We start from the raw sequence: 13,101 nt of genomic DNA on the forward strand, positions 1-13,101 counted from the left end.
CGGCCGACACCAGAGCCCCCTCTCTGCTTCCTTCCACACCCTTCAACCTCCAGACTCCTTCTCTCCTTCCTCTCTCCTGCTTCCTAGCAACCAGCCTCTGGACACACCCCTAGCTGGGAATTGAAAGTTAACCCCTACTGGCTACCCAAGGGTCCCTTCTAGTGGTGTGGGAGACCTGGTCACTATGTGTTTGTGTGTGCACCTCATCCTGGCCTTTGGAAATTACCTGGAAGCATTGTCCCCGCATGGGTGCAATACTCTGTGGTGCCTGACCAGGTCAGGGGCGCCACACATCAATGTCACACAAATCACATCAGTGTGCGGTCCGTGTGCCATCTCTGCTGCCGGTCAAAAACGGATATGTCGCCACGCACGTGCTCCACACATACACACGGTCCTTATCAAAACACAGATGTGTAAGTAAACCCAATCATTTTAATGGGTCTACGTGTGTCCTTGTCTCCAGTAAGTGTGAAAACGGAGGACACACGTACCGGAAACATGAATGTGTGAAGAGGGTCTTACCTGAATTTGTGTATTATTATTCACAGACTGAGACTACCACTACCACTTCCTATGTACTTTAGCATACACTCTGATTTAGGTTTTTCTATCACTATCTGTAATGAGCTGTGTGCCCTGATCTCCTATTCACTAGGCTGTAAAAACACAAAAATGGCCACTGCATTCCCTGACAACATATTTTATTGAGAGTGCCTATGATAGTCCGCCTCGATTGCACTAGACCATGTGATGTGATACCTGCAAAGCATTGTTGAGAAGCCAGCTGATACAATCTTCAGTAGTGTGTAAAATAATACTAATAAGAATAATAATAATAAGAAGAAGACGTAGAATGAAGCGTATTATAGTTATTTTTTACTTTACTCTCTATGCTCTGCCATGCCCTCTTCCATTAAAGCTTGCCACTTTGACACAACTACGCAGCACTGGCTGGGACTTGAGTAAAAAAACGTCAAAAATCGACAAATTTTTGTGCAATTATGAGTTATGCAGAAATTTGTGGCATTTCAATTAGTTTCATGCCAGAATTGTGGCAAAAACTCTTTGATGAATAGGGGCCATAGATACTAAACTTTTCATTATCCAATAAAAGTTATTGACGTAAAGTGGAGATCCCTCGTTGAATTGGTATATAAAGTGATGTATGTAGTTTGCAAGGTAAAGATAATGAATACATACTTTGTGGTTACACTACGGTCTTTACGTTGACTTTCTGCCCCCGGCTTTTCTCTTTCGGGCTCTGCTTTCTTAGGAGGCGCTTTTTTCAGTCTCTTGTTCCTGGCTTTGGTGATTGTTGCTGCACAATGTTTTGGTAGTAACTGGAAAATAAAAGATCTAGTATTATTATCATTTCACTATTTATAAGAAATTACCTGAGATACTGACTCTTCTATAATAAAGGAAAACAATATATGCTCATTTTTAAAAAAAAATAGAATTTTAAACGTTGCCATAAATTCGAAAAAAGGGCTTGCTATTTTCCATAAACAGCATCACATCCATCTGGGAGAGTCATCTGGTATTGCATATTAGCCCCAAACACATGTAACTACTGCGCATACAGGGCCAGGGTCTGTGTAGTCACTTGTGTACATTCTCCATGGAAACCAGCTGTACATTATGTAAGATAAAAGCTCATATTTCAGGAGAATGACGGCATATAGAAGAAGCAAGTCAATTACAAACTGTCTTATTTTCATTCTAGCTAAAGCACTTTAATAAAATTAGAATAATCCTTTAATGAGGCAATTAGACTTTACTGGAACCAACCTGTGTCTGCACCATGTGGCTTGAAGTCACATTTACCTGAGCGGCCAATGACAGCACCTATTTCTGTTAACACTGAAGTGTCACTGGCAAACTTGAGTACTCATTCACATCCCCTCATGGGTATTTTGATGTACACTCCCTGACAGAAGTTCTGTCGCTTATCCATGTTATGTAAATAAAAGCTTATAACCTGACTTTAAATTCATCCATTGTTTTTATAAATTATTCTTTTGAAAGCTGAAACCCTCCCAATTTTGGTTTAGGTTATCAAAATGAAGTTGCTGCAAAGCTGAAATATTGATCATTTAATGAACACAGAAAGGTCAGATTTTGGCAAGACAAAAGTTTTGTCGCCTTGTCATTTAATGCACCCAATGCTAGTTTACATCCTCACCTGTGCTCAGTAAATGATCGGTTAATTAGTGGGTGTGTATAAAAAGAAACCCAGCACCCCAGACCTTCACTTGAACTGCAGCTTGACCTCTGAGAACATGCCAAAAATCCACCCTGCGACCAAAGCCTTGATTATCAAGAGGCTGAAGACCAAAACCACTGCAGAGGTGGCTGGCACCTTTAACGTGTCTCAGCATCAAGTACAAAGAATTAAAAAAAAGATTTGAAGAGACTGGAGATGTTTTTGACAAGCCCAGGTCCCGCAGACCCCGCAAGACAACTGCTCAGGAGGAACGTTTATTGGTTAGAAAATCCAAAGCCAGCGCCTCTTCTACTGCAGCAGAGCTCCAAAAGGCCTGGTGATCTCAAGTCCCTCTGTCAACTAGAGTAGTTTGTAGGATTTTGTCTCGAAATGGCCTCCATGGTCAAATTAGTGCCCAGAAGCTAGCACTAAACAAAAAGCAATTAAAAAACCGTGTGGCATTTGCCAAGTCCCAGAGCCTGCTAAACAGATGGATGCTGTAAATGTGGCAGAAGGTGGATTTCTCTGATGAATCTTCAGTTGAATTACACCACAGCTGCCGCAAATACTGCAGGAGACCTACTGGAACCTGTGTGGATCCAAAATACATCCAGAAACAGTTAAGTTTGGTGGTGGAAAGATCATGGTCTGGGGTTACATTGAGTATAGGGGTATGCGAAACATTTGCAAGGTGGAAGGCAATATCAATAGCCTAAGATATCAAGAAGTATTAGCTACCTCTTACATTCCCAATCATAAAAGGGGTCAAATTCTGCAGCACAACGGCAAAGAAGATCAAGGTGCTCAAGATTCTCCTGGCAAAGATGATCAAAGTGCTCAAGGACTGGCCAGCCCAGCCACCAGACATGAACATCATTGAGCATATTTGGGGTAGGATGAAAGAGGAAGCTTGGAAGTCAAAACCAAAGAATCTAGATGAACTCTGGGAGGCATGTAAGACTGCATTCTTTGTTATTTCTGATGACTTCATCAATAAATTGTATGAATCATTGTTGAACCGCATGGATGCAGTCCTTCAAGCTCATGGAAGTCACACAAAATATTAAATATGGCTCTAATAGCACCACAACTTCATTCACCAATGTTATGCAACATATCTTTGTATTAGAAGTTAACTATTTGTTTGAATTTCACATTACTTTCTGTGGGCGACAAAACGTTTGTCTTGCCAAAATCTGACCTGTCTATATCAGACCTCACAGCTTACACAGCTTCATTGTGATTGAACCATTTCTTCACTAATCTTATCGTAAGCTTCAGGTCGTCGTCCTGGTTCAGCATTGAAACCTACATCAATCCTGGTCTAGTCTCCAACGCCTTTAGCAGTGAAACAACCCCATATCATCAGGCTTCTTCCACTGAACTAGACAGTTCCTTTAATTTCTCGATCCGTTAGCCCCTTTTCCCTTGTTTTTTCAAGGCCCATTTGCACCCATCAGAGCCTAGTCTATTGAATTTCTTCTCATCGCTTCAAATCAGCTTTTTCCAATCATCTTCTGTCCATTTTTCATGCTTCTTTGCAAACTTGAGCCGACGCTCCTTATGATGTCGTCAAGGCTTCTTCACCTTTTTTCGGGCCACTATTTGTGTAACATGCGTCACATGGTGCTTGTATGGACATCTTTTATCTCACTATTATGAGGCATAAAAGCCACCTCCATTTCCGTGTTTATCGCACCATAACTGATAGACTTTGCAATGAGCTGACTTGTTGACTCCAATATTTTGCATGTACTTCCACCTCCGACTGTCGTGGCACTAATGTGATGCAGTTTGGCAATTTTCCGAGAGGCCACTATCGATGAGCAGGATGATGCTGTATCTCTTTATTTGGGAAATCTTCATGGCTGCTTCTCGATTTGAACCAGTGATCTTTTGCTTGGGAATCAACCTAATAACACACTGAGCTATTAGGGAATGTGAGAACAGGATGTCATTTGTAGTATATAAGAAGAAAAAATAAATCATTGTATGAGATAGCCAAGATGAATGTCTATAAAATGATGGTAGTCTCACAATCAAAGCTGCAGTGGATGGTGAGATATGGCGCCTGAAAGTCAAAAGTTCAAAATATTGTTGCCCTTTTGCTTGTCACTGTATATACCTGGAAAGAGCTCAGGATGTGGGACATTAGTACAGAATTAGGGGACAATACTCTATAACAGTATCAGCAGCACATCCTCCCATAACACTGCATCATGACCACAGTTTTTTATTTAAAACTTTTTTTTTCATATTTTTGTTCTCTAAAACCTATGGAGCTCTTCTGGTCTGGTGCGTCTTATAGTCCGGAAAAATATGGTAAATACATTATTTTACTAACATTAAAAGGCAATCAACTCTATGTAAAGGCATGGATAATTGATCTGGAGGGGTTAAATATTTTTTTTCCAGGGAGATACCTTTTCACTGAGGTTAGACTGCTCGGCACAGATGTCCATGATATAGCTACTAGCCTGCTTACTGATTTCATCCAGAAAGTTGTTACACAGCCCAAGACTGCAATTCAGGAGATGAGGAACCTGCAGTGAAATCATAAAATGCATTAATTTACAACAGAACACATATGTGAGATTGTTTAGCAGAAGTGTAACTTAAAGTTATTGGGCCCTCGATAAAAAAAGAGGCTCACAACTTTATGCAAAATTTACTGTATTTGTATACGGTATGTATCTCAGACACCATGAGAAACTGCAATCTACGAAAATAGCCTCTTCAAAGAGAAAGAGGGCTGGAATTCTGGTGCCACCTAATAGAAGTAGCAATCCTGAAATCAATATGACCCTTTAAAGGGCTTTGCCACACAATGAAGGTTAATGGATAAGAGGCCAAACCAGACACTATTGGGGGTGGGGCAGTACAGCAGAGGTGACAGTACTATGAGAGGAGGAAAGCTGACAGAAGGGCTTGTAATGTGACACAGGGAAACTCAGCTTCACCCCCCCTTCCCCATACTGACTGCCATGACCTTATTTCAAAGGTGTTAGTCATCTGTGTTCTAGTTGCAGCAGTTTGTAATCATGCACTGGAATAGTCCTCAGGATCACGGTTATCTTAGGCCCTGTGCGCACTGGAAAACGGAATTTTCTTAAGAAAATTCCACAGGGTCTGAAATATTACAGCACCCGCAGTAAAAAAACGCGGCAAACCGCATGCGGTTTTCCGCTGTTTGCTGTGGTTTTACCGCGGTATTGCCGCGGGTTGGTACATGTGTTTTAATGCATTCAATGCAATAAAGCACATTGAAGAAAAAAAAAAAGTCATTTCCTTCTGAGATAGATAGTAGATAGATAAATAGACAGATAGAAGAATAGATAGAGGGATAGATAGATAAAGGACAGATAAATCAACAATCGACACACTGCATTTCTCCCGATCAGTAATGTGTTGTTCACATTACCGCCGTGAGAAATGACCTGTAATTACCTCTCTGCAGTCTGTCTCATTACAAGGCTGCATTGAATATGTGTCAGTCGAGGCTTGATACAAGTGACGTGGGACCTCGGTGGATTACGCCAGAGCTATGTGTTTGGGGGGGTTAATAAAGTGGTGAAAGAGGGGCTTTTTTGTGTTTTATTTAAAATAAAGGATTTTTCAGTGTTTGTGTTTATTTACTTACAGGTTAATCATGAAAGCTGTCTCATAGACGCTGCCATGATTAAAGCCTGGACTTAGTGGCACGATGCGCTGCCATTAACTCATTGTGATGGTGGAATATTGTGGATTGTATACCATTTCGTGTGGGTTAATGTTTTGGGGAATCACAGAGAGGAGATGTTATGGGTGCGGGCAAACTGGGCACCTGCAATCCAGTTGTCTCGCAAGGACTCGGAGGGACCCCCACGCACCTCCATCTCGTCCTGTGCATTTTGTGCATTCCATCCAGCCCCTGTTAGAGTGTATAACCTCCGGCCTTTGTCACCAGGTTCTCCTACTACCTTCTCAAGAATGCACATTAGAAGGAGTCTGACACAGAGGAGATTTTATCGATGTGGGCAGCCTGGGCATTTGCAAAACACTTGCCCTGCTATACGATTGAGGAATGACTCACACACTCATGGTCAGACAACTAGGTGTTTATGGGATGCGAGCCACAGCCCCGAGTTCCTCTCACCATCAAAGTAAGCACTTACAGGAGGTTGTGCTGGATGGACAGAGAGTCATTGGATTTTGTGACTCTGGGGCATTTCTCACAATAGCTGATCCCCGGGTGGTTCGGCCAGAGGCGATACATCATGGACCAAGGATTGTTATTGAACTGGCTGGAGGACAAAGGAGGACTATCCCAAAGGCGACTATAGATCTGGACTTTGGCTTTGGGATCAAGCAATGTGTGATTGGGGTGATGAGCGGCCACCCTGCAGATAGTCTCCTTGGAAATGATGTGGGAGATCTACAATGCCGATTTGTGGGTGCAGGAAACACAGTTTGAGTGAAGGAGAACCCAAAGGGAAGCTTGTCCTTTCAACCCAACCACTGTACTAAGGGGCTATCTACAGCTTCTTCATCCAATACAAGCGTGGAAGCCAACACCAGAACGCTGATGGACTGTCCCGGCAAGAAGAACCATAGAGTATTCACAGCTGAGCAACATGGACTTAAGTGAGATTGCCAGAGGTCTGTGTAGACCTCATGGCTTAGTCACTTATTCTTAAGGAGGGAGAGGTTGTGATGGTGGAATATTGTGGATTGTATACCATTTTGTGTGGGTTTGGGTGTGGTTCACTGTCTTATTTGTAGTGCTTCTGTGTACATTGTCACATTTGCAGGTTTAATTCCTCCCCTGCTAGCCTTTTGTTCCTAAGTTGGGGGAGGGGGCGTGGAATCAACCCAGTGTAAACTCTCTGCTTACCTGGGAAAAGAGTCAGTCTGTGTGGAACTTGAAGAGAGAAGGAAGAAGATTGAACTTCTGAAGGAAGCTGTGGCTTCTCAGAGAGACAAGGACATTTATTTATTGCTTTCTGGACTATATTCGTCTTTCTTTACTAATTTTACCCTCGGTTTTGTGGATTATGTTATGAATCGTCTTGATTTACTTGGAGTAAATGCTCTTTGGATTGTACCGCCATCTCTTGCTCTGTTGATTGTGTGATATGAGAGAAGGACCGCGTGACATTCATTATTACCCTGATTGCCACCGCATCACGGCAACAGGAAGAGCCGGGGACACTCCGGGACTGCCGCATAATGGATGCAACAGTCCCGGGGCAGCTGCGGGCTGATATTCTCAGCTGCGGGAGATGGGGCATTAACCCTGTCCCTTGCCCTCCCCAGCCTGAGAATACCGGGTCGCCGCTGTGTGTTTTCCTCGGCTGGACGGTAAAAATACGGCGGAGCCCACGTGTTGTTTTTTTTAATATGTCCGTTTGATTTCTATGTGTATTCTATATGTCTGTGTCTGACATGTGTGTGTGTTTACTCTCTGCACGGCTTCCTCTGCCTGTCATAATGACATCACTTCCCTGCAAACCGCAGACAGTGATGAACATTATGTCCTGAAACCGCGAAATACCGCAGGGAATAACGCAGGAAAACGCAATGAATCGCACAGAATTTGCTGCCTGCGTTATTTCCTGCGGGATTTCCCGATTAGCTTACAGTCACTGGAGTGAAATGCCGCAGCGATGTGCGGAAAAGAAATGACATGCAATTGTTTTTGCTACGGGAATCCCGCAACAAAACATGCAGCTGTCAAAATCCGCATAGTGCGCACAGCATTTTTTTTTCCCATAGGATTTGCTGGTGAATCACTGCAGAGATGTTATGAACATAACATGCAGAGAAACATGCAGCAAAACCGCAGGAAATCCGCGGCAAAAACTGGTAGGTGCGCACAGGGCCTTACATTGTATCTCACACTGAGAAACCCGCTGCAACCTATGCTGGGGGTGTGTCCTTTTTCTGCTAGGTTTTTCTGCCTGTTTATAATTGGGTAATGCCATACAGGGGGAAAAAGTACACGCCTCCAATAAAAACTATCTGATAACCCTTGTGAACGTACTGAAAATTAGATACTAACCACTTTGATTGCTAAAATATATGCAACGGAGATAAAAAATAAAAAAATATGTATAAATATTTTACTCTGCAGCCACTATTACATTGTGCCTCCAGTTTAACATAAACTATTTGGTGAAAGGTCCTCTTTAAATATAATTTGACAATGCACAATTACAGTTTTGGAATTGATGGTGAGCTGCCTTTCCTCCTTTGCATTGAATTATAATTACTGGCTAAATTATAATGGAGTGTTTATCATTGTACTTATTTGCTATCTATTTCGCATGGGTCCATCCATATGTACAGCAAAGAAATGTTACTTCCCTTCCTTAGTTTCCTAATACTCCCTACTGATCTTCATTACCAACAAATCAACCATTACTGTTCTGGGTTTCAACACAAGACCACAGGTTGCAATGTACGGGTTACGAGAGAATTGAACAGACTCACTATTTTAAAGACATGAAATCCAATTCAGTCTACAGCCATCAGAAACCAAAGGGATTCATGTATAATTAATAGGATAACTGGGCTTGAACAAGAACATGTGGGGCTGAACACAATGTGGTCTCTAAATAACAGAAGACAATGCAAAGGTCAATAGGGCTATTTTGTTACTTTTGGTGTTTTGTTCTTTCTTACCTCCTCTGGGCACATCTCATGAGTGCTATTTAAGAAGTGTGCACAGGCCAACGGAAAGGAAATGGAGTAGCGCATAGCTGAATGCTCATCCAATGTTAACAGGAACATCTTCTCAAAAGTGCGAACGTGAAAACTGGAACAAAAGCAAGATATGTGAAGATGGAAGAATAGCATGATAACAGTATAGCAAATATCCTATGGCAGGTGTAGATGTGTCTGTACAATAGTTGAGATGAACTGAAAAACCCGAGTTCTTCATGCCAGTCTTTGAGGGGACGTGTTGGAGTGAGAGGCACCTTCATTAAGAGATCCCTTTAATGAATAACGTGCATCTTAACAGTGGCTTGTGCCTCCACGCGCCTTGCCACAAATCTTAATCCAGTCAGGACTAGAGCAACACTGGTGGCATAGGGTATTACGGTCATCATGGATTAAACAAGCAAGCGTTGACAAACCTCGTTGCCCCTCTGTTCCACCTCAGCTCTGACCATTTTGGTAGAAAATGGCAAAAGTTGCATAATTTTCATCACTTTGATGAATTGGCGCCTACATTTAATAAATAGATTAACCCATCTAAAGGGTAACTATATAATACTGGAGTATCAATGTAGACTTTATTCATGCCTCTGTATGGTGGTATACAGCTGAAGCCACTCTGTGGACAGCTATTTTGTGCCTCAATGTAGCACATAATTGCCAACTTTTCAGTATAGCATCTCTGCTATAGCAAGAAGTGCAACCAAATGTATATTTCTAGAGCCCAGAATGATTTTATGGACTTTGAAGTTTTCCCGTCCAGGAGGTCTCCCAATTTTCCAGGTGCTTGTTGATGTTCAGGAAGGATTAGAAAATATGATATAGTATCATATTGACCCATTGTACTGCATGAATTTTTCTCACCCCATGGATTCTTTATGAAATCCAAGGCACCTGGAGATAGATCATGGGCGTATAAAGCCTTAACAATTTCTGAAACTGAATGTAATCATCTGATTTAATTTGAAGGTGTCTTCTGGGCTCTAGACAATTTTCTTAGCTTCTTCTCTCAATTTTTCCAGACTGACACTCTACTTGGAAATAAAAGGAAAATCGTGACAGTGTACGCATTGCACACTAACAATTCGACAATCTTCAGTCCCAAGGAGTGAGTGCAGAAAATTATTAGGAGCTTCTAAAACTCCTTTGATTGGGTTTGCAGAGATCCAGATACAACTCAATGTAGAGGTAAAGCATTGCTTTCCATTCTCAGCAATTTCTGCAACCAATCTAGGGCATGTGAACTTATCCTAACACAGTTTAATAATATGGAGAATTTCGATCCAAAGCTTTAGCCCCAATATCAACCTTAAGTTTAGGAAGAATTCCAGGTTTTTGATCATCCTACATAGGACAGTCCCGTACACTATTCCATTATGCAAAGATTAAGGTTTATTATTTTAGGACTCCTCTATCAATATAAGTTCATATTAAAAATACCATGGCACTAACCAGAAGATGGAAAGGTCAGAAGTCTCAGAGATCAGGTCCTCTACAGAATCCAACATCCAGGTGTGAAACATTATCAGATTCATTACTTTGCCCAGGTCTTGGTTTTCACGAAGAGACAATGGGGCCTTTGCTACGCTGGTATAAGCCTGAAGTAGGAGACAAATTGATCAATAAGGGGGCAGCATTTCTCAATACAGTGCTCAGGATACCCCAACAGTTCAAGTGTGGCAAATTTCCTTAAAAGGTATTGTACCACTGGAATATTACTATGGATGATCGAATACCTCAAATATTCGGCAACTTCCATATTCGCCGAATAGGTCGCCACTATTTTACTATTTGCAAATATTCGATGCGCAATGTAAAGGCCGCTTTACACGCTGCAACATCGCTAAAGCGATGTCGTTGGGGTCACGGAATTCGTGACGCACATTCGGCTGCTTTAGCGATGTCGTTGCGTGTGACACCTACGTGCGATTGAAAATCGTCGCAAACACGTGCAAAATCGCTAATCGTTTACATGCTCCCCTATTCCCAATTATCGTTGCTGCTGCAGGTACGATGTTGTTTGTCGTTTCTGCGGCAGCACACATCGCTATGTGTGACACCGCAGGAACGACGAACATCTCCTTACCTGCGTCCACCGGCAATGCTGAAGGAAGGAGGTGGGTGGGATGTTACGTCCCGCTCATCTCCGCCCCACCGCTTCAATTGGGTGGCCGCTTAGTGACATCGCTGTGATGCTGCACGAACCACCCCCTTAGAAAGGAGGCGGTTCGCCGGTCACAGCGACGTCGCTAGGCAGGTAAGTAGTGTAACGATTCCACGCGATTTTGTGCGCCACGGCCAGCGATTTGCGCGTGATGCACAAACGATGGGGGCCGGTACACACGCTAGCGATATCGGTAACGATATCGCAGCGAGTAAAGCGACCTTTAGTCTATGGGAAAGCTAAATAGTTGCCGAATAGCAACTATTCGGGCTTCCCATAGACTTACATTGCGCATCGAATATTCGCACAGCGGCGACCTATTAGTCGGATATTTGTGAAGCTGAATATTGCCGAATATTTGTGATATTCGATCATCCCTAAAAATTACCTATATTTTAAATCTGTTGTTTTAGGTATATTTTCAGAATAAGCCTTTGTGTATATATGAGAAACAATATTTCTGAACAAACCATGACTTGTATCAGCAAGCATGTCACTCTGCGGGCTTTATTGATTATCATTTTTGTCTGAACTCAGCTTTCTAGTGGGTGGATACAAGCTGACATGATGTCTCCCAGACACAGAGAAACGAGGAACTCTATTACATAGAAGCAGCAGCACAGATTCTGCCCAGTACTGAGCAGTGTAGCAGTAACATTTTCGTGAATGTCTGTGTCCCTCCGATTCTCCAGCTACTCCCTCCTCCCCAACAAGTAACTGTAAACTCAGTAATGTTGAAAATCACTCATTTTTATATTCCTAAATCTTTTAGCAGTGAATAGTGGGTAAATACTCAGTGTAAAATGCTGGGGGATAAGAAGAGGAGCCTGATAAGTGGAGAAAGAAAGCATTTTTTCCTATTGAAATATATATTATAAAGTTTATATTTTTTTTTCACCTGATTGATATATGTGAAGGTTCTAAACATTGTTGAAAACTCAATGGTGTTTGTCACCATATTCATTTTCTGGAACAATTTCAAGGGTGCCAACACTTTCTACCATGGCTGTATGTAAAGATAACATAAGATCCCACCATTGACAATTGGCAATGACCTGCACAGGTCACTGAATATGAAAACTCTCCCATTGAGGTCAACAGGTGTTTTTTCTAACTAAGGATTATAAGGGTTCATGTAGCTGCTGTAAATACCTCTGACTTGTTAACAGAGCAGAGTGACAGCTTAGGAAAGAAGGCTACCCTCATAAACAGGTATGAAAAACAGACTACAACAATTTATAAAAAATTAGAAGAATACTGTATGTTTCACTATCTGGGTATTTAAAATGATAGGTGGTAAAGTCTCTTTAATAATGCAGGAGTGTTTTAATTAGTATCGCTAAATCAGTAAAAGCTCATAATTTCTCTATGGGAAATCACAAGACATTACTTATTATGGGGTTCCTTGGGGACTAGATTGGAAAACACAGACGTTAAGGAAAAAAATAGCTGTTATTTGAAAATCAAATAAAAGCCTTGAATCTCTTGTCTTCTTCCAAGTCCCAAAGAAAACCGTACTAATTCCCGATCTGCAAAGAACACTTGACTGTTACAGTCTGTACCCTACTATGTGTACCGCCCCCGAGTCAGTAGCCTGGCTGCTCGGATTCGGATCCGCGGTGGCTCGAGGGGCAACCGGACCCGGGGGTCTCGCGGCCACTTGAATAGAAAAGGGGGGTATTTACAGGGGGTATTGTATGGAATAGTTCGTGACGCCACCCGTGGTGTGTGGTATAGTGGAGTACCACAGCTGCGGCTGGGAGTACCCGGGGGCGATGGAGTGGGCAGCTAGGTGTTTAACCCCTCCACGAGTAGGGGAATGCCCCGGGGCTCGGTGATGATGTGTTACGTCACCACCAGAGTCTGCTCCAGCGACTTCTGCTCCGATCGCCAGGCGACGCTGTGTTCCTGCCGTGGATGGTGCTGGTGATGGGAGAGAAGTCGATGCCAGCGGCACCAGTGGGCGCAGGCTCCGATCATCCACTGGGCTGGGTTAGCTTGGGATCTGCAGTACCGCTGGCTGACTGTG

The 13,101-nt window shown here is 42.6% G+C and overlaps 1 protein-coding gene across 1 annotated transcript in view; it reads right to left on the minus strand.

The window, feature by feature from the left end:
• NCKAP1L (NCK associated protein 1 like) overlaps positions 1 to 13,101 on the minus strand; it is a 418,971-nt gene that overhangs the window by 260,252 nt on the left and 145,618 nt on the right. Inside the window, exons 16-19 of the mRNA XM_075337171.1 lie at positions 10,361 to 10,506; positions 8,873 to 9,005; positions 4,633 to 4,752; positions 1,204 to 1,343 (exon numbers count right to left, since the gene is read on the minus strand). Coding sequence (XP_075193286.1) covers positions 1,204 to 1,343; positions 4,633 to 4,752; positions 8,873 to 9,005; positions 10,361 to 10,506 — 539 coding nt within the window. The remainder of the gene's footprint in view (positions 1 to 1,203; positions 1,344 to 4,632; positions 4,753 to 8,872; positions 9,006 to 10,360; positions 10,507 to 13,101) is intronic.

The sequence above is a fragment of the Anomaloglossus baeobatrachus genome, chromosome 2, assembly GCF_048569485.1.
Source record: "Anomaloglossus baeobatrachus isolate aAnoBae1 chromosome 2, aAnoBae1.hap1, whole genome shotgun sequence".
Taxonomy (NCBI): Eukaryota; Metazoa; Chordata; class Amphibia; order Anura; family Aromobatidae; genus Anomaloglossus; species Anomaloglossus baeobatrachus.